Source organism: Pungitius pungitius, chromosome 13, assembly GCF_949316345.1.
Source record: "Pungitius pungitius chromosome 13, fPunPun2.1, whole genome shotgun sequence".
NCBI classification, from domain to species: Eukaryota; Metazoa; Chordata; class Actinopteri; order Perciformes; family Gasterosteidae; genus Pungitius; species Pungitius pungitius.
The window spans coordinates 246,335-266,184 of NC_084912.1; the positions used below are offsets into that span (position 1 = coordinate 246,335).

General features: G+C 48.6%; 2 protein-coding genes across 4 annotated transcripts; one reads left to right on the forward strand and one right to left on the reverse strand.

Annotated features, from left to right (window-relative positions):
* The first annotated feature begins 17 nt into the window (after positions 1-17).
* dnph1 (2'-deoxynucleoside 5'-phosphate N-hydrolase 1) lies at positions 18-2,102 on the forward strand. The gene is made up of 4 exons (XM_037465289.2): positions 18-502; positions 1,573-1,644; positions 1,729-1,839; positions 1,962-2,102. The coding sequence occupies exons 1-4, from the start codon at positions 367-369 to the stop codon at positions 2,081-2,083; spliced, it is 441 nt and encodes a 146-aa protein (XP_037321186.1). The 5' UTR covers positions 18-366; the 3' UTR covers positions 2,084-2,102.
* A 792-nt stretch (positions 2,103-2,894) lies between these two features.
* On the reverse strand, positions 2,895-14,988 carry tjap1 (tight junction associated protein 1 (peripheral)). Of its 3 annotated transcripts, none has more exons than XM_037465828.2 (10): positions 14,543-14,988; positions 11,619-11,703; positions 9,904-10,062; positions 7,157-7,185; positions 6,844-7,005; positions 6,706-6,772; positions 5,975-6,082; positions 5,589-5,672; positions 4,678-5,328; positions 2,895-4,603 (listed from the first exon to the last, which is right to left on the reverse strand). In XM_037465828.2, the coding sequence occupies exons 3-10, from the start codon at positions 10,015-10,017 to the stop codon at positions 3,881-3,883; spliced, it is 1,938 nt and encodes a 645-aa protein (XP_037321725.2). In that variant the 5' UTR covers positions 10,018-10,062; positions 11,619-11,703; positions 14,543-14,988; the 3' UTR covers positions 2,895-3,880. The 3 variants fall into 3 exon arrangements, with proteins under 3 accessions (XP_037321725.2, XP_037321723.2, XP_037321724.2); XM_037465826.2 differs by having other exon boundaries at positions 8,983-10,062; XM_037465827.2 differs by having other exon boundaries at positions 8,983-10,062; positions 14,475-14,988.
* Between the last annotated feature and the right edge of the window lie 4,862 nt (positions 14,989-19,850).

The following is a 19,850-nucleotide window of genomic DNA, read 5'->3' on the forward strand; positions in this document are numbered from 1 at the left end:
CTCCGAGGCAGCGATCCACAAGACCCCGTTGCTACTTTAAGGTTTTAACCTCCAGAAACTGGGATATCGGATGCGAGGGCAAAGCCAGTCACTGAAGATTAAATATTTCACCTGAAAGTCAATAACTGCAGACTAAACTTTACGCCTTTTAAACTTTGAAGTGCCTTTTGAGGAAAGCTCTTTATTGGCCCAATGTGGAGCCTGTCAGGTGATTCATTTTCAGTGAACTCCAATCAGAGCAGAGAACGAAGTGCCTGCGAGACAAGAATCCGGTCTTGTTTAGTCCTAGTATGACGTCACCACGCACAGCGGCATTCCCACCAAGCGCGGGAAACGGCGGCAGGACCACAGGGTCCAACCGGGAGGATGAAGGTGTATTTCTGCGGGAGCATCCGCGGCGGCAGAGACGACGTCCCCGTTTACCGGAGGATCGTTCAGAAGCTGCAGAGTTACGGGACCGTGCTGACGGAGCACGTGAGCTCTACCGAAATCACCGAGAGAGGTCTCACGCGCACCCCACGTGCACACACAGCTCCGTGATGAACCGATATCTAAGATGATCATCATTAGTATTGCTGTTGTAATTCTAATAATTGATTACTTTGGATCACGTTTGGACCGATGATCGTGGAACAATGGCGGCTGGTCCGATTAGATTTAGAAATGTACAAATAGTCAATATTTGTGTTTCTCAAACATGGAATATACCCAATACTATTTGTAAATTAAGATATCTGTGCAAAATATATGCTTTTCCTGTCCTCTCCGCATGCTGCGTTCACACCGAAAGCGAGTAGATTCCACGTAAAGTCACGCACAGACAGACTTTAATCGGGCGGCCAATCAGCGTGAAGACACGTGATGACGCAGTTGTAACCGGTCATCATGCTGGTTAGCCGGAAGCGGCGACGGATGACGTCATGAACCCAAACACAACCCCGTTTGCGGTGCCGACGTTTGTGTAAAGAGCATAAATAGTGGTTATTTACAGTGTTGTGCCTGAACGCGTTGATTGAACGATAGTTCATGAACTCGTTCATATTTTGGGTGAACGTGAACTGAACGTACTCTATTAATGATGAACGTCACTGTGAACTCGTTCATTCTGGTGTCTGAACGGCGCGTTCTTTCAGGTTAACGTTGTTCAAATAGGGCGCCAGATTTCTATAGAAAACACACCGTAAACGCGCCTTAATAAGTAGCGGAAAAAACACCCGATCTGGCAACACCAGAGTATTTATAAACATCGACATAAAGTTGTGTTTATTTTCCTCTGTCGTTGTTGCCTGTTGCTGAGGTGCAATGCATTCTGGGATATATGTCTCTCACAAGAACAGACGAGCCTGCTCCGATGCATCGGGGCGAGCCACATCCGGGTATTATGACCGTTCTCGGCCAGATGCGGACTTGAGAATTGGAACAGTACTCGGGCTGCGACTGATGACGTTTCACGAGTCCACGAGAACAAAAGTCCACACAAGAACGCATATTGAGAAACGGCCACGGAGTTCACTGACGCCACAGAAGAAACCAGTTGTGATGTCACTGAATTCCTGTGCTATGATTGGACAGGAGAGGACGCTGCTTCAGCAGGAGACCGATCCATCCATGACCGAGACGTGGACTGGCTGCGGCAGTGTGATGGTAATCAAACAATCAACCAATCAGTTGCAGGAGAGGTCAATCAATGGTGATGGATGATATGACCTTTAACCTCTCGTGTTGCAGTGGTGGTTGCCGAGGTAACCCAGCCGTCGCTGGGCGTGGGCTACGAGCTGGGCCGAGCTGTTGCCATGGAGAAGAGGATATTCTGTCTATTCAGACCGCAGTCAGGACGCAGTGAGGACACTTCCTGTTTCCTTCCTTCCTCCCTTCCTTCTTCTTTCTTTGTCTTCCTTCCTCACTCCACAATAACAAGTCTCATGAATCCCCTTCCACAATAAATCAACTTCCTGTTTCAGATCTTTCGGCTATGATTCGCGGCGCCGCTGATGGCGACATCTTTGTGGTGAAAGATTACATTGAAGAAGAAGTAGAGAACGTTCTAGAGGAGTTCTTCAAACACCTAAAGGACGTTAAATAAAACCCTAACCCTGAAAACATCTTCCGTCTGTTTTTGTGAAAGGTTGTGGTTCTACGGACTAGTGATGATTGACAGGTACTGTAACATCAACAGAGCAACACATGATGTTGCTAGGCAACAGGACACACTGTCATCTGCTGATCATGTGACCTGAGTTGGTGAAGGACCAAACTCAACAAAATAAAAGCATAATTTCTCACTGTTGTGGAAGGGTAAATACGGTATAACTGTTAATCTTATTTTAGTTTGTAAATATTAGTAATAATAAAGTGTTGGATGTTAGCAAGGAAAAAGACTGAAGGAAAAGCATGTTTGACTAAGATGAACGTCTCTAATTATATTCTAGAAGTCGGGTCAGTTTCAATAGACCAGCTGTAAAGTCTATTCCTACCCAGAATGCATCACTCACAGTCAGGAGAAACCTTCTGTTCCGTCTCAACATCTGAAATATTAAACACTTGGATTCTATTTCTCCCTCTCGAAGATACACCTGACTATTAAAAAGTGAATTATTTAATGCAGCCCCCCGCTAATTAAAGCTGAAGAACAAAAGCAGATGATAAAAATGGGGTTTTGGCAGTTTTTAAAGTTTGTTCTCACAACCTCGAGTAGTTTTATAAACCTTAAGATTTAATGTTATAACATTTCTATCGATATTCAAGTGAATTCTAGTGTCTACATTTTAAAGAGCAGCCTCATCTTTAGCCTAGCTTAGCACAAAGACTGTTATCCCTGTTAGCTTAGCTTATCAGTACCTCAATTATAAGTTAGTCATTAAATGATGAAATAAACACAGAGACCTGGTGTAAAATATGGTCAAACATTCTTTTAATAGATTAATTCTGCTCTTCGGTGTCAATTAAGTTTCATCCTTTGTGTCCCCTCATGCACTCTCATCCCATAATGCACCAGTAGTGATGCTCAGGAAGCTTCAGTCTGTGATTAGTGCTTGTTGTTAACCAGATCAATTGATAGACTATTAATTGAAAGATGTTCAACATTATCGATTAGCTGATGAAACTAGTTTAGATCAATACTGATCAAAGACTGAAGCACTCTAACTGCGCTAATCAATAATTCCACTTCCTGTGAAAACATTAAACACGGATGAGAAAACAGTGAAGAAACAGCAGCCGATCAATCAGTGATCAATGTTCCTCGGTGAGCGTCACAATCAGAGAGCCGTGAAGAATAATCAGTGGATTTAAAGTATGGAGGATCAATATCACCATAATAATAACGTATTATTCATATTAGTAGTAGTAATAAGAATATTATCATACCCTAACGACATATACCTGAACCGTCTCTTCAGGCGTTTCATGTCAAAATAAAACCCTTTTTCTGTCACTAACAAGCTTCCATAGCAACAAACCACAACAAAACAAACATAATAATCTGTTAATAATGGATTAATATTCATTTAATGAGGGTCAACTAAAAAGGTGAGGACCCAAAAACAACTCAACAACTTAAGAGAAAGTGACAGAGACACAGAGAGAGAGAAAAGGTGTGTGTGTTTATCGAGGTGCGTCTCTTCTGTTCTCTTCAAAATAAAAGCTTCGTTCGGGAAGCAAGGCAACAGACGTCCATAAAGGTTTTAGTTCACACACACACACACACACACACACACACACACACACACACACACACACACACACACACACACACACACACACACACACACACACACACACACACACACACACACACACACACACACACACACACACACACACACACACACACACACGATGGCTTTATCCTGGAAGTGGTCCGTTTCCATGGGAACAGCCATCAGTCCAGCAGGGTGCCTTGCTCCTGGGCTCGGGTCAGGCTGTCTTTGCGGTGCAAGTGATGCACGCCCATCCTCTTGGGGCTCTTCTGACGACGCTTCGAGGGGGCGGCGCCGAGGGCAGGGTCCAAATCAAGGAGGCGGGGCGAGATGATGGGCAGGTCACGGGTGAGGACATCTCTCTCCTCAGCGGAGCTCTCCTCCTCCTCCTCCTCCTCCTCCTCCTCCTCCTCCTCCCCCTCCCCCTGCTGCTGCTGCTGCTGTTGTTGTTCCTCCTGCTCCTCCTTCCCCCCCTGCCCCCCCCCGTGGGCATTGGTGGGGGTTGTTGGCATGGCGACCGCTGCGTTGCCAGCCTCACTGCTCATCAGCAGCCTCTCGCCCTCCTCAGCGGAGGCCTCAGCCCCGTAGCGCCCCCCCCCCCTCCTGCCGGGCCGAGGCTCCGTGTCGGTGTCGGTGTCCAGGCTGGAGCCGCGGCTCGGCGTCCAGCTCCGCGCCGATGACCCCTCCTCCCCGTCCGAGTAGGCCGCCCGGCTGCGCTCGGAGGAGGAGGCGCCGCCCGCCGCGGCCGGCCTCCTCCTCTGCAGCTCCTGGGCCGTCTGGCTGCTGAAGGAGGTGCGGTGAAGCGCCAAGCCGCCGGCCGGCGCCACCTTCTCCACAAACATCCGCTGCCAGTTGGCCAGCAGGTCTTCTTCTGAGCTGCCGGAGCTCGCCATCACGCTGAGCGCCTGAGGGGGAGGGGCTTAAGTTAGTGCACTGACAACAAACAGGCTTTGCCCATATACGTGCGTGTGTGTGTCACCTGTGGCGGGCTGCTGAAGGGGCTGGACTGGCCCGACTGTGGCTCACTGCCGATGTCCCGCTGGGACAGCGGCGTGCGGTGGAGGACCCCCCCCCCCGAGGGGGCGGGGCTTGCGGGGGCGGTGCGCTCGTCGTCGCTCTGCACCAGGCTCAGCGAGATGGCCTGCCGCGTGGCGTAGGTGCAGTTGGGCAGCGGCGAGTTCTTGGGGAGCTTCACCTTGTCATCCGAGGAGAACTCGATGACCTTGCGACCCGCGTACAGCGGGTGGGGGTGTGGTGGCGCCGGATAGGGGTTCAGCTTGTCAAAGGATGTGGCCACGCCCCCCTCCTCACCGCCCGACTGCCCGTCCAGGCTGTTCTGACTGCGACAGGAGCCATTCTGCTGAGCCGCCTCTTGGCGCTCGGGGGGGGGGGCCGTCATGTCCACGTGCACAAACACGTCCTCCGAGGCGGGTCGGCTGGCGCTGGAGGACTGGGCCGAGTTCAGGACCAGCGGCTCCGGCTTCTCCAGCACGCGGGCGATGACCGAGGTCGGCACCACGTCAGCAGGGGTCAGACTGAGCGTGTCCGGGTCCTGGGCGCCGGGGGCGGAGCCTCGCTCCGGTAGGCTGGTCATGTGTTTGTTGAGCATGTCCTGCAGCTCAGAGGGGAGCTAGAACAGAGTAACACACACACACACACACACACAGGTAAGTGAGTAAGAGGTGAGGGTGACCTATGTGACCCTATGACCTCTGACCCCTTTGCCCCTGTCCAAAAGGGTTCCACCCTTCTTTAAAACCTAAATGTGGTCTACTGGCTCTAGAACCTCTACATGGTCTAAAACAAAGAACTTCTGTTGACCTCCAAGAATCTTTACAGGCGATGATGACCTCTGACCTCTGATTATTGTAAAAGAAAATAAATACTCACATCTGCAAACTTGTGGTTCCTAAAATGTGACTTGTTGCATTTGAGTAGCTGGACAGCGAGATTACAGTCCTGCCTGTACCGCTCCTGAGGAAGTAGAAGAAGACGAAGGGGGAGGAAGAGGGAGTAGGAAGAAGGAGAGGATGAGGAAGAGGGAGTAGAGAAGGAGGAAATGGAGAAGGAAGAGAAAACAAAGGAAGAAGACAGAAGGAAATAGAGGAAGTAGAGGGACATTTGGGGTAAAAGAGGAAGACGAGTTAGAAAAAGAAGAAGCGGGTTGGTTGGAGGTATTTTAGCATCTACTAGTACTGCATATCCATTGGTATTTGTACCCATACTACAGGAGTACTAGTATCGTGTACTGGTGGTACAGCAGTACTTGGACTCACATTGAGCTCCTCCAGGCGGTCGATGGTGTTCTTGGCGTCCAGCAGTTTGTTTGTTAACTCCACCATCTCCTGGTCCATCGTCTTTTTGTCCCTCTCCACCTTCCGCAGCTGTGAGAGGAGCATGAGATGACATCATCAACCGTCATCACAGTGAGGCAGCCAATCAGGACTCTGAGGTGGTAGGAAGCCGACTTCAAGTCATTATTGATACCATTACAATTCTTAATTCTTATTAATATGATTTCCATCATAATTTGTCTTCATTGGTATTATCATAAATATACATGTCTATTTTCTTCATACGTTCATCAACATTTTATTTGGATTTTTACTTTTATTGTCATCTCATCATTTACATTCATTAGTATAATGAAATATAATAACTATTCAAGAAAAGTGAGGATGAGGAGGAAGAACATGAATGAAACGCAACTGCATGAACCCAAGTTTGACTGACAGCCGCCTGATGAAGATGAAGACGAGTCAGTCCATCACAGAGCAGCGTGAGAGGAGACAGGAGAAGACGATGAAGGACAAACACATGTCATCTAATCCCGCAATGTAATTGGACAATGAGACGCCAGGTTGGAATGACATCATCAAGGATGAGACAAAGGACAGAGGGAAGACAGAGAGGGGACACGGAGAGACCGAGGAGAGACACAGAGGGGTCAGTCAGGGGTTACCGTGGCAACAAGGTCAGAAGTACATCCTCAGCCCCACACACTTACCAGAGAATGGAGCTTCTCCTCCAGTTCCTGGTTGGTCCTCTGAGACGCTGTGTAGCTGTTCTGGAGTCTGGTACAGAAGAGAAGACACAGTGACCCAAAGAGCTTCATCATCACAGGTGAAACCCGTTTGATCCTCACCTGCGGAACTTGTCTCTCATCTTGTCCAGGTCGTCTCTGGTCCGGCTCAGCTCCGCCTCCATGTAGTGACGGCTGCTGTCAAATTCTGCTTCCATGGCCTCCATCTTGTGGGTGGAGAGAGAGAGGCAACGCTGTAGATCCTCATTCTGCTGCTGGAGGATTCTGGGTAATGGGAGGAGCATTTAACGGTCAGTGAGGTCTTCACAGGAATTGGGTCTTTTAGGGTAGAGCCCGAGCAGAGAGAGAAGAGGGAAAGAGGTCATTGTCGAACTTTTGACTACAATGATGAAGAAGAATAGTGAGACTTTCTCACCTGATCCGCTCAGAGTCTGAGAACGTCTCCTGTAACACATCAAACTGATGTCAGTCTCAGGTAACACAGCCATGCTGTCCCACCAGGTTGTTCCCCTCACTTGAACCCCCCTGGGTCCTAAAGCCCTCCAAGTACTGCTTCTTATAATCATCAATGTACAAACATACAACTGTTGAGCAGAGTTTATGCTGATCCCTGTTAAGTGGCTCTCTGAAGGTACTTGTTTTTAGATGAGTAGCTTTAGTTCCTTATAGTGTTAGCATTAATGAAAATAAGATCAGAACGTGTGATTGTTAATACACACAGAGCCTCGCATTAGTCTTCATCTCCCTGGGACTTTTTGTCCATTTTTAATCTGTTACAAATTAGAACCCAAATAGACGTAAACAGACTTTTGCTCAACACGAGGTGTGAAGGTTTGAAGGCGTAAAACCCCTTTCATGTGACACGAACCCTCCTGAGAACAGAAGACTGGTGTCTCCACCATCTCAGACTCTTGCTGAAGCTCCTCATCTCCTCATAGATCCTACTGGGATGGACGTGTGTTCTTTACTGGTCTGGCTGGGTGTTGAGGCTCTTCGTCCTGCTCATGTCTCAAGTCTTCTGCTGGTCTCTTCAAGGATTGTCCTGTGATTGTCTGCGTCCATCCTTCCCTCGTAGGGACTAGTTTCCTGCTGAGGAGACGCGTGATGCTGCACCCCCATGTTCCCCTGTTGGGGGGCTCAGGGCGACGCCTGGTGTTGGGTTTCCTCCACGCAGCGTTTGGAACGGAGGCAGAGAAGTTCCATTCTGGTCTCCTCTGAGCAGAGCACCTTCTCCTTCATGTCCTCCAAACAGGATGTCTTCTGGTTTGCTCTCTTCCACGTCATGGTGCTCTGTGAGATGTTCTTTAGAAGCTAAGCGTTGCTTCATACCGAGCTCCTTGGTCTCCATGATGCTCATAATGCTCTCCACAGAACACACAACAGACAGGTGGACCCTAGCCACTAATCATGTGACCAATCATGTGACCTGTGAAGACAATTGGGGGCACCAGGTCTTTGTGGAGGGTTCACAGTAAAGGGCGGAGTACAGATGAAAACTGTCCCCTGACTTGCAGATGATGGACTGTTTTGTGTTGGTCCTAAAGACACTGGAGATGTAGGAACGTCCATGTGTGCATCAACACGTCTTTCATTGTATAATGTCGCAAACGTTCCGTTCGTTTGTCCAGGTGAGGTCATCTTCATCACCTGACCTGCTGAGGCGGAGCCTGAGGACCCTCAGCGGGAGAACTACACCTTGGTGAAGAGGAGGATCCAGGTAAAAATAACCTGAATCTATTATTACACCTCATTTTATTTTAAAAGTATTCATCACTAAGTGAATAAACAACCTGAGTGCATTTTCCTGGATGCTCTTATCTAACTGATCACAACCATTGATCATAGGACTGATCACATGACCCGTCGGTGATGTCAGGTCAGATTTTTCCTCCTGGGTCACACATAGTCTCCCAGAATGCAGCGTGTTTTTACACAATGGAACTTCTGAGCGGATCGATGGCGTACAGGGCCATGAAATCAATGACTCACTGTTAACCGGCCAATCAGATCACTGCGTTCTGCGGCTTCCTTCTCAGATCATCTGCTTCCTGAAGTTCATTACCAACGACTATAAAAGACGATGGTTCATCCGTGACCTTTCTACTGTTGCATTCTGGGTATTGTGAGGTATGAAAACAGTTTTCCACTTGATTAATTACTTTAATGCAGACAAACCAGAAAGCCTAGTAATATTTTGCAGGGCCGTAATCTTATACGTTACGTATAATAATAAAGACCTACCTTGGTGTGGGACAGAAGAGACCGATTAGAAGCAGGAGGTCTGTGTTTTTGTGGCTCCTCAGTCTCTTGAACCAATACCTTTCCTTCTCTATTCACCTTCCACACCTCCTCTTTAGGCCCCGCCCCCTCTGTGACTCCCCCTGGCCGACGCAGGGCGCCGGGCCCCGCCCCCTCTTCCTGCAGGGGCTGGTACAAGCTGGCGGGCTGCTGCATTGCTGCCACCCAGTCGTTCCAGCGCCGGGTCCGGTCCGTGGGCGGTCCCTCCGCACACTGCTTTCTGTGGGCTGGGCTTCCGTGGCGCTGGGGGGGAGGGTTTCCTCGCTCGCTGTTGGACGTCCTCCCGAGCAGCGTCAGGTGGGCGGGGCTCAGGACGCTACAGGTGATCTCGTCCAGGAAGTTGGAGAAGCGGACCTTCTCCTGCAGAACCTGTGTCTCCCAGTCGGTCCCCCGTGGGGGCGGGTCCGAGGAGCGCCGCAAGGCCGCCGCCTGCTGATCCCACCGGTCCAGAGAGCGAGTGGGCGGCTTGAGGGCGGCACCGCCGCGACACCTGATGTCATCCAGCAGCTCCTCGGACCGGGACTTTCTGATGACGTCATAGGGGTGCGCAAAACCCGGCGGCTTCAGGATCCCTTTGGGCGGCGTGGCGGTCTGGTGAGGCAGGTTGCGGTGGGCCGGCCGCTGCTGCGCCGGAGAGCCGTCACTGCGGCCGCTCACAAAGTGGCGGCGAGGACCCGTGGCGACGCCCACTGGCGCGGTTCCAGCCCAGCCGCGGCTGAAGGGCGGCGGAGGCGCGACGCAGAGCTCCACGCTGGAAAGGCTTGAGACGTCGAGCTCGCTGTCCGAGAGCGGCGAGGCGGCGGGGGGGAGGCGGGCGAGGCGCAGTGGCAGGATTGGAGACGTGTTTAGGGGGGGTTGGTTTACCTGATTGATGTTGGGGTGCGGCGCAGGTGGAGCTACGGGCGCGGCGCGGCGCTGCTCACGGTGCTGGGGCGGAGCCTTCCGGTACGGCTTCCTGGTTGGAGCGGCGCTCGTCATCCTGAGACTTCTTCTTCTTCTTCTTCTTCTTCTGCTGCTATCGGTCTGCCAGCAGAAGAAGAGTTAGAGTACAACGCCAACGTCCGCCACCAACCTCTGAGCACAGCGCCTCGACAACAACTGGACTCGCTCTCTCCCCAAGTGTGTCAATCCATGTGTGTGTGTGTCTGTGTGTGTGTCTGTCTGTGTGTGTGTGTGTGTGTGTGTCTGTGTGTGTGTGTGTGTGTGTGTGTGTCTGTGTGTGTGTCTGTGTGTGTGTGTGTGTGTGTGTCTGTGTGTGTGTGTGTCTGTGTGTGTGTGTGTGTGTGTGTCTGTGTGTGTGTGTGTGTGTGTGTGTGTGTGTGTGTGTGTCTGTGTCTGTGTGTGTCTGTGTGTGTGTGTGTGTCTGTGTGTGTGTGTGTGTGTGTGTCTGTGTGTGTGTGTCTGTGTGTGTGTGTGTGTGTGTGTGTCTGTGTGTGTGTGTGTGTGTGTGTGTGTCTGTGTGTGTGTCTGTGTCTGTGTGTGTGTGTGTCTGTGTGTGTGTGTGTGTGTGTGTCTGTGTGTGTGTGTGTCTGTGTGTGTGTGTGTGTGTGTGTCTGTGTGTGTGTGTGTCTGTGTGTGTGTCTGTGTGTGTGTCTGTGTGTGTGTCTGTGTGTGTGTGTGTCTGTGTGTGTGTCTGTGTGTGTGTCTGTGTGTGTGTCTGTGTGTGTGTCTGTGTGTGTGTGTGTCTGTGTGTGTCTGTGTGTGTGTGTGTGTGTGTGTGTCTGTGTGTGTGTGTGTCTGTGTGTGTGTGTGTGTGTCTGTGTGTGTGTGTCTCTGTGTGCCCCTCAGGCCACAAATTGATCTCAAACTGTTTCCAGAACAGGAAGTGCTGCTCAATGGATATGAATGAGGTTATCGTTAGCATGTTAGCATGTTAGCATAATATTTTATTCCATGTTGTCCAATGTCTAAATGTCGTAAAGCACCAACCGCCAGTCAAAGTCCTCCTGATGAACATTAGTAGAGCGATGAAAAATACACAATATAAATAGTAAAAGCAGTGTTCTACTGGTGGGATGTGTTCTACTGGTTTCTACTGGTGGGATGTGTTCTACTGGTTTCTACTGGTTTCTACTGGTGGGATGTGTTCTACTGGTTTCTACTGGTGGGATGTGTTCTACTGGTTTCTACTGGTTTCTACTGGTGGGATGTGTTCTACTGGTTTCTACTGGTGGGATGTGTTCTACTGGTTTCTACTGGTGGGATGTGTTCTACTGGTTTCTACTGGTGGGATGTGTTCTACTGGTTTCTACTGGTGGGATGTGTTCAGTGACCCTGCTTTGTTTTAGAATCTAGAAAGAGAGATTTGGCATAAACATGTAATTGGATACTGAATGAGCGTATGCTTACATGCTAATATGCTAATATGCTAGCATACTAATGTTAACATCTGAACATGATTAGAATATTAACGCTCACACTGGGGTCCGTTGCGCTTTACACTGAACCAGGACACACCGATGTCATCATTTTAACAATGACATCCCGTCGCCATGACAACTAAAGTCAACACTGGAGCCCCGCTGTTCCACCTGAGCCGCCGTATTCATGGAGTCACAGGTGAGTGAATACATGGTCACCTGGTGAGTCAGCACCGGACACTCTTCATCCTCTCGGCAGCGTTGGTCCTCACACTCTTCCTCCTCCGAGCTTCGTCTTCAGGACCTGAAGCACAAGGAGAAACAACCCGTCAGTGGCTGAGACTCACCTGAGTCGTTTCACCTGCGCACACACCAGCGGACACAGAAGGTGTTGATGATCTGAAGGTCAAACTGCAGCAGATGGCATGCTGGGACATTGACCACTGCTCAGAGAATACCAAAGAGCTAATTAACTGTTGGACAGAACTTCTCATCATCAAAGATCAGCTTTGGGAGTGACGGACAATCACTCATCCAATCAGAGAGTGGCACCAGCTCTTCATACCCATAATCCTCTCTGAGTAGAGATCTTCTTCAATGTAATCCCATCACACACACACACACACACACACACACACACACACACACACACACACACACACACACACACACACACACACACACACATTTATAAAACATAATACAGGTGAAACTGTATTAGCATCAATCGATCATCAATGGTCATAGCTGATCAATCAATAAACATCATTCACAGCATGATGGCCCGTTAGCCCAGATGCATTGTGGGCTGTCAGAGTGAGACATTACCCAGAACCCTCCTGTGCTTTGTTGGAGTGGTTGAGGTTTAAATGATTCATGGATGATTTATATTATATAATAGTAAAGGACACGTCTCTTTTGTCCAACATGAATAAAACATCAACATTTCACTTCTCCTCTTTCCTCTTTGTTTGCTTTTTCCTCTCATTCACTGCCTCCTTGCTTCCTTCAGGTTTACTTCTCTCCTCTGTCCTTAATGTCCTCCTCCCACCTCATATTTCCTTCATCTCCCCTTTTCTTCCACCTTGTCGTCTTCATGTGCTCCAATTTCCTCCCTCCTCTCATTCACTACCTCCTTCCTTCTTTCCCTTCCTCCTCATTCACTACCTCCTTCCTTCTTTCCCTTCCTCCTCATTCACTACCTCCTTCCTTCTTTCCCTCCCTCCTCATTCACTACCTCCTTCCTTCTTTCCCTTCCTCCTCATTCACTACCTCCTTCCTTCTTTCCCTCCCTGCTCATTCACTACCTCCTTCCTTCTTTCCCTCCCTCCTCATTCACTACCTCCTTCCTTCTTTCCCTCCCTCCTCATTCACTACCTCCTTCCTTCTTTCCCTCCCTCCTCATTCACTACCTCCTTCCTTCTTTCCCTCCCTCCTCATTCACTACCTCCTTCCTTCTTTCCCTTCCTCCTCATTCACTACCTCCTTCCGTCCTCTCATTCACTACCTCCTTCCTTCTTTCCCTCCCTCCTCATTCACTACCTCCTTCCTTCCTCTCATTCACTACCTCCTTCCTTCTTTTCTCTCTGTCCTCTCATTCACTACCTCCTTCTTTCCTTATTTCCCTCCCTCCTTCCTCTCATTCACTACCTCCTTCCTTCTTTCCCTCCCTCCTCATTCACTACCTCCTTCCTTCTTTCCCTTCCTCCTCATTCACTACCTCCTTCCGTCCTCTCATTCACTACCTCCTTCCTTCTTTCCCTCCCTCCTCATTCACTACCTCCTTCCTTCCTCTCATTCACTACCTCCTTCCTTCTTTTCCCTCTGTCCTCTCATTCACTACCTCCTTCTTTCCTTATTTCCCTCCCTCCTTCCTCTCATTCACTACCTCCTTCCTTCTTTCCCTCCTTCCTCTCATTCACTACCTCCTTCTTTCCCTCCCTCCTTCCTCTCATTCACTACCCCCTTCTTTCCTTCTTTCCCTCCCTCCTTCCTCTCATTCACTACCTCCTTCTTTCCCTACCTACTTACTTATCCTTGATTCACTTCCTCCTTCATTCATGTAGTCACTTTGTTGCTGACATCACAAAGGACACACAGACTCACACGGTTACCTGGCAACAGTAGAGCTCTATAGAGCCAGGGAATAGGACCAATACGTTATTAGCGGCTCACGTGTTATAAATAACAGAGTTAATAATTGTTTCTGCATCACAGCTGATATCTCTGAGTACTGACAGCCTTCATGGAGGTCACACAGGAAGTCAGACCGCTTAGAGCGACGCACCGACAGGGGAGGGTTCCCTTCTGAAGGTTCCTCCCTGGCTGGATAGGAACAGACTTTTTGCTCAGGAAGGTTCCTGACTGAGTGAGATGTCCCACAAGGAGGCTGGATTCAAATTGTTGTCTATTCCCTGACCTCTGGAGAACGTCACGGGGTCCAGGACAGGTGGTTAGGAGGGTTGATGAGACGCATGTTGGTGACGCCAGTTCTTCGTTGCCTTTTCCATTAACTGGTTTATTATGTTTATCAAAAATCTATTCATTACATCACATGTCATGTGAATACAATAAGTGCATTTCCACATAGAGACTCAAACTCAGAAGGACAAGTAACAAGAAAGTACATTTTTCATCAAATAAGCCGTTTCAAAACGTGTCATAGTGGAGTGCCATTATAAGTACAATTTAAGTTCATGGTCTACTCATGGTCTCTGAAGGTCCTAAAGAGTCTCTGGTGGTCTCTAATGGTCCTCATGAGTCTCTTAGGGTCCTGGTGGTCCCCATCAGTCTTAATGGTCTCTGGGGGGGGGGGTAATCCCGCCTTGTGATTGGCTGTTGAGTGTGATAAAGGTGTGTCCTGAGTAATAGTGAAGCCCTCAAAGCTGTCGGGGACAAACCACGACGGACACGGCGGGGACCGGTCCGCCCAACACCGGGCAGAATCGAGCCTGAACACCGACCCGCTGCGGGTCTGACTGTGGCCCAGTTCACCGAACAACAAGCTGCACACGGAGCCGGCCAGCTGGCACGCTGCTCCGGACCGGAAGTGAAGAGAACTCGGGTTCGGCTTACCTGCGAGGCTCGGTCCCCGTTCTTCACACAACCAAGTACCGGAGAGCGGAGAAGGAACGAAAGTTTACCCGGAGCTGTGGTTTGTTCCTCCGGCGTGGGGGCTCCGATCCGATTGAAGAACGGTTCCAAGGAGATCCGGAGCAGCGGGCGGATGGAAGCGGAGCAGCCGGAGGAGACGCATCGACCGACGGGGAGAAAATCCACTCAAAGCCGCTCGGATAAAGTTGATCTGGTGCTCCGCTCAGCTGTCGCCATCTTTACCCGCGGGGCATGACGGGTAATCCTTAGGAATCCCGATTCCCCCCCCCTTCCTCCACCCGCGATCCTGTCAGACGTCCAGCGCGCTGACGTCACACACCGACTTTAATCTTGATGGACGAGTGTCTTAAAACATGTTTCAGTAGAATAAAATATTCTCTGTAAGAAATACTAGGTACAAAACACCTCGTATTAGAAAGAGACAGATGGTGTTTAGAGGTCTTTATTCCAACCTCACGGCCAGAGGAGAATCAAAAGGAGGATTTTGGTAGAAATAAACAAAAAGGATTGTTGGGGGACGCTGTGGTCCATTAGGAACATGTACATGTTACTTTTACCTCAGTCTTCAAAGTCTTTGTACAAAACACAAAAAATGGGTTTTTGGTTCGTAAACTTACATTTGCGAATGTAACCTTTTTAATAAACTGATGACATATACCCGTAAAGTTATTTACGTTATTTAAAGTTATTACACTGCAAAATAATCCAAACACAATTCCTTTGAAGGCGCTATGAATGTTGTCCACACTGTCTCAGTCCAACACTCCAAACTATAAAACTATAAACTCTCTTCTGATTGAGATCAACTGTTTGTTTGTGTGTTGCATGATGGGAGATCTGTGTTAAAGAATGACATGGACCCGTCCGGCACACACACACACACACACACACACACACACACACACACACACAGCTGTTGAGCAGATTATCGTCTCCCTGCAGAGCGGAAAGACGGAGACAATGTCCAGCTGCTCCACAACAATGCAGATCCCCCTCTGTCCTCTGATATGGGAGCTATGGGAGCTATGGAGAACATGTCACTGGTTTGAGTCCCAGCAGCTGCTCGTGTCTCTCTGATGGGTTCAGAGCCACAATCATGTCATTTATTCACTTGTTAAACGCACAATGTTGTCAGATTGATTTTGACATTTCTGTTGTTGAGTGTTGTATCTTCTGTCTCCTCATGTCCTCTTCTCCTCCCTCCTTGTCTTCCGTCCTCCCTCCATCATTCAAAACAGGGGTGTCCACACTTTTTCGGCTCACAAGCTACTTTTCAAGAGTCCTGGAGATCTACTTCTTCCAAATGCCAAATATCTACTCATGTATTTATCTGTATACAGTAAACTGTTTGCCACCTTTAAAATTACAACTAAATACTTGAAATACTGAATACCAGTGTCCATTTGTGACGATAACTTTTACTACCGCCTTCAACCTGACACGTTGGACACGTTGGACACGTTTCCTGACTGCGTTGCTGTTATCAGCTGGTCATCCCCATGCTTGTTAACAGCATCTTCTTAAATGGCTCTTTAGCGATGGCTAACTAGCAGCACCAAGGCTCCGACCCGGTGACCTTCGGATCCATCGGTCGGGCACCTGGATTAAAACAAAGCGGATGAAGGTTCATTGTTTCATTGTTGGACAGACGGTGGACGTGAGTGAGAGGCACTGAGGGGTGAAAGCCGGATTACAACATGGAGACAGGATGGCGTCTTGTGTCCATCTCAGGCCGGCGTAGAGCTTCTTCTTTCTATTAATACCTTTTTGGAATTAAAATTGAGTTTGGAGAACTTCCACAAATGTGTGACGTTGGTGGACGGCGCTGCCGTCTTCTTGACTTGGGGGGGGGCGACGGAGCTGCTGTAGTGACGTCAGCAGCGCTTAGGTCCATTAATGCCTCCGTTTGAATCGGTTCTTGTTTGATACGTGACGGAGATGGTTTTTCCCACGTTGTAGAAGACGGGATCCATGTGGACGGAGGTAGAAGCTCAGCTGGTTTGGATTTGATTATGCGTAACGGACGGGACAATTGGAATAAAACATATTGCATATATAATTATTAGAATAAACAGTAGAAATACAAATACAAGTTTGTTAAATAACATGCTTTAATAAAAATGCCTGTGGACCGTCGCAGGCCACAAAGTGACAATAATCTGAAGCCTTTTATCTCTGCTGCAGATAAAATGTCACCTCATTTTTATGTTTATCTTTGAACTGCTGTCGCACACGTGTGTTTGTCCCCAGGGTCAAAGGTCACATAGTGTTCATCCATCACACCGCTGAATCCTTGTTTGGTACCAAGAGAGACTTTGTTAGCAAAGGAAGGGAGCGGATAGGGAGGAGAGAAGGAGACAGTGGAGGAGAGAAGGAGACAGTGGAGGACAAAGTGTAGCAAGTTGTAAATAAGGGAGTCCTGAATCCTTCAAGCTCCCTCTGAATGTTAAACCTGGGTGGGAGGGGGTTCTCAGCTGCTCTGGTGAGGAGGGTGGGGGGTGTCAAGGCTACCCCCCCCTCCATTCTTCTTCCTGTATAAACACAGAGGCATTGTGAGGCAGGTGGTTTGACAGTTTAGAGCAGAGAGGAATCTCTCAGCTGCTCCTGCTACAGTTCATCCAGCAGGTTAGACCCTCATCAACTCCTCAACACCCCCCCACTAGTGTCCCACAGACCCCCACAGACCCCCCCTAGTGTCCCACAGACCCCCCCTAGTGTCCCACAGACCCCCCCCCTAGTGTCCCACAGACCCCCACAGACCCCCCCCTATTGTCCCACAAACCCCCTTAGCGTCCCACAGACCCCCCCTAGTGTCCCACAGACCCCCCCCCTAGTGTCCCACAGACCCCCACAGACCCCCCCTAGTGTCCCACAGACCCCCCCTATTGTCCCACAAACCCCCTTAGCGTCCCACAGACCCCCCCCCCCCCACCTCTAGTGTCCCACAGACCCCCCTACCGCCTACCAGTTGAATGCAACCCGGCGCTCACTTTGAGCCCCCACAGATGGATCTGGTTGTGGAGGTCCGGAGGATCAGATTATTGATTATTGATCTGTAGTTATTTTCTTTGTTATGAGACATTTTAATGTCACATGAAGCTTCATATTGGTTGACACATTTTCCAACTAAAACTGGCAGACGGAAGGGGGGGGGGTATAATCGGCTGTGGTCCCCCCCTCGTAGGTGACAGTATGTGAGCTATGACATATTAACTCCACACATCAACCAGCTGCATTCACACACACACGCACGCACACACACACGCACGCACGCACACACGCGCACGCACGCACACACACACACACACACACCTCCAACAACAACAGGTGATATTTTTGATCTGTCAGGGATTAAATCGTCGAGGTTCGAGGTTCCAGAGACGACACATAACTCAATGTGGAAAAAAAACCTTTAAGCCACTTAAGATGTTCTTTCATTCAGAAAATTTGAAAGACATTTTCATAATTCTAGTGGAGTCTTTTTTTATTGTATTTAAGTTGTAAATCTTTATTCTATTCTACTGCTTTGTCTTTTTTCCATTTGATTCCCACTGCTTTACTAATGCTACTGTTATCATAGCTTTTAATTTAGCACATTGATGCCTTATGATACTGTTCTCAAAATGATTTAATTCATGCGTTGTTTTCATCGTTCTGTTTGCACTTTACTAACCTGAATGAGTCGTGCTGTGAGGATTCTAGCGGTTCTACTGGTCTTTGTTTTGTCTTCAGTGGCCATTAAGCTAAAGTCTCTCAGGTGGTTGAACACCTAGCAGACTGACTGCAGAAGAACATAGTCTCCTGCATGTCTTCACAACAGAATAAAGAAGGTCTTTATAACTAACTTGTATTTAGGTTTAACCCTTTAAGATTTGGATGAAGAGTATTTTGATCTTCCACTTAGACATACTTGGTACTTGGTAGTGCACACTAAATCATGGTGGTTCTCTGGTCTCTCAGCATACCGCCTGTTTCTCCACTCAAACCTGAAGACAAAAAAGGGTGCACCTTGTTCAGGGGAAAACGAGTCTCAGCCTGCCGAGAAGAGCCGCGCTCACTGATCTGAACTTAGATCGGATACACTTAAAGAATATTCTTTCTATACAAACACTCACGCCGCCAACACACTTCTCCTGGAAGCTGATAGACCGATCTGTTGGGATTATCAGACTGAGGAAGACGGCCTACTACTAAACAGCAGAGCTTTCTGGGTAAAGAACATGTTACGTGACATGTAACATGACATGTTAGGATTAAGAAATTGTGTTAGTTCCCTGTGTGTTTAGATTCAGACGTGTTTTAGTTCCCTGGGTGTTTGGATTCAGACGTTTTTTAGTTCCCTGGGTGTTTAGATTCAGACGTGTTTTAGTTCCGTGGGTGTTTGGATTCAGACATGTTTTAGTTTCCTGGGTGTTTGGATTCAGACGTGTTTTAGTTCCCTGGGTGTTTGGATTCAGACGTGTTTTAGTTCCCTGGGTGTTTGGATTCAGACGTGTTTTAGTTCCCAGGGTGTTTGGATTCAGACATGTTTTAGTTCCCTGGGTGTTTGGATTCAGACGTGTTTTAGTTCCCCGGGTGTTTGGATTCAGACGTGTTTTAGTTCCCTGGGTGTTTGGATTCAGACGTGTTTTAGTTCCCTGGGTGTTTGGATTCAGACGTCTTTTAGTTCCCAGGGTGTTTGGATTCAGACATGTTTTAGTTCCCTGGGTGTTTGGATTCAGACGTGTTTTAGTTCCCTGGGTGTTTGGATTGAGACATGTTTTAGTTCCCTGGGTGTTTGGATTCAGACGTGTTTTAGTTCCCTGGGTGTTTGGATTCAGACGTGTTTTAGTTCCCTGGGTGTTTGGATTCAGACGTGTTTTAGTTCCCTGGGTGTTTGGATTCAGACATGTTTTAGTTCCCTGGGTGTTTGGATTCAGACGTGTTTTAGTTCCCTGGGTGTTTGGATTCAGACATGTTTTAGTTCCCTGGGTGTTTGGATTCAGACGTGTTTTAGTTCCCTGGGTGTTTGGATTCAGACGTGTTTTAGTTCCCAGGGTGTTTGGATTCAGACGTGTTTTAGTTCCCTGTGAGTTTGGATTCAGACGCGTTTTAGTTCCCAGGGTGTTTGGATTCAGACGTGTTTTAGTTCCCTGTGAGTTTGGATTCAGACGCGTTTTAGTTCCCAGGGTGTTTGGATTCAGACGTGTTTTAGTTCCCTGTGAGTTTGGATTCAGACGCGTTTTAGTTCCCAGGGTGTTTGGATTCAGACGTGTTTTAGTTCCCTGTGAGTTTGGATTCAGACGCGTTTTAGTTCCCAGGGTGTTTGGATTCAGACGTGTTTTAGTTCCCTGTGAG

What these genes read in the sequence shown, in the direction of transcription:
- dnph1 (XM_037465289.2), top strand. Translation starts at nt 367, where the DNA reads ATGAAGGTGTATTTCTGCGGGAGCATCCGCGGCGGCAGAGACGACGTC. An exon ending in TACCGAAATCACCGAGAGAG is followed by an intron (nt 503 to 1,572) that starts GTCTCACGCGCA and finishes ATGATTGGACAG; the next exon opens with GAGAGGACGCTGCTTCAGCA. An exon ending in CTGGCTGCGGCAGTGTGATG is followed by an intron (nt 1,645 to 1,728) that starts GTAATCAAACAA and finishes CTCGTGTTGCAG; the next exon opens with TGGTGGTTGCCGAGGTAACC.
- tjap1 (XM_037465826.2), bottom strand. Translation starts at nt 10,017, where the DNA reads ATGACGAGCGCCGCTCCAACCAGGAAGCCGTACCGGAAGGCTCCGCCC. An exon ending in TCAGACTCTGAGCGGATCAG is followed by an intron (nt 7,006 to 7,156) that starts GTGAGAAAGTCT and finishes CCCATTACCCAG; the next exon opens with AATCCTCCAGCAGCAGAATG. An exon ending in ACCGCCTGGAGGAGCTCAAT is followed by an intron (nt 5,673 to 5,974) that starts GTGAGTCCAAGT and finishes CTACTTCCTCAG; the next exon opens with GAGCGGTACAGGCAGGACTG.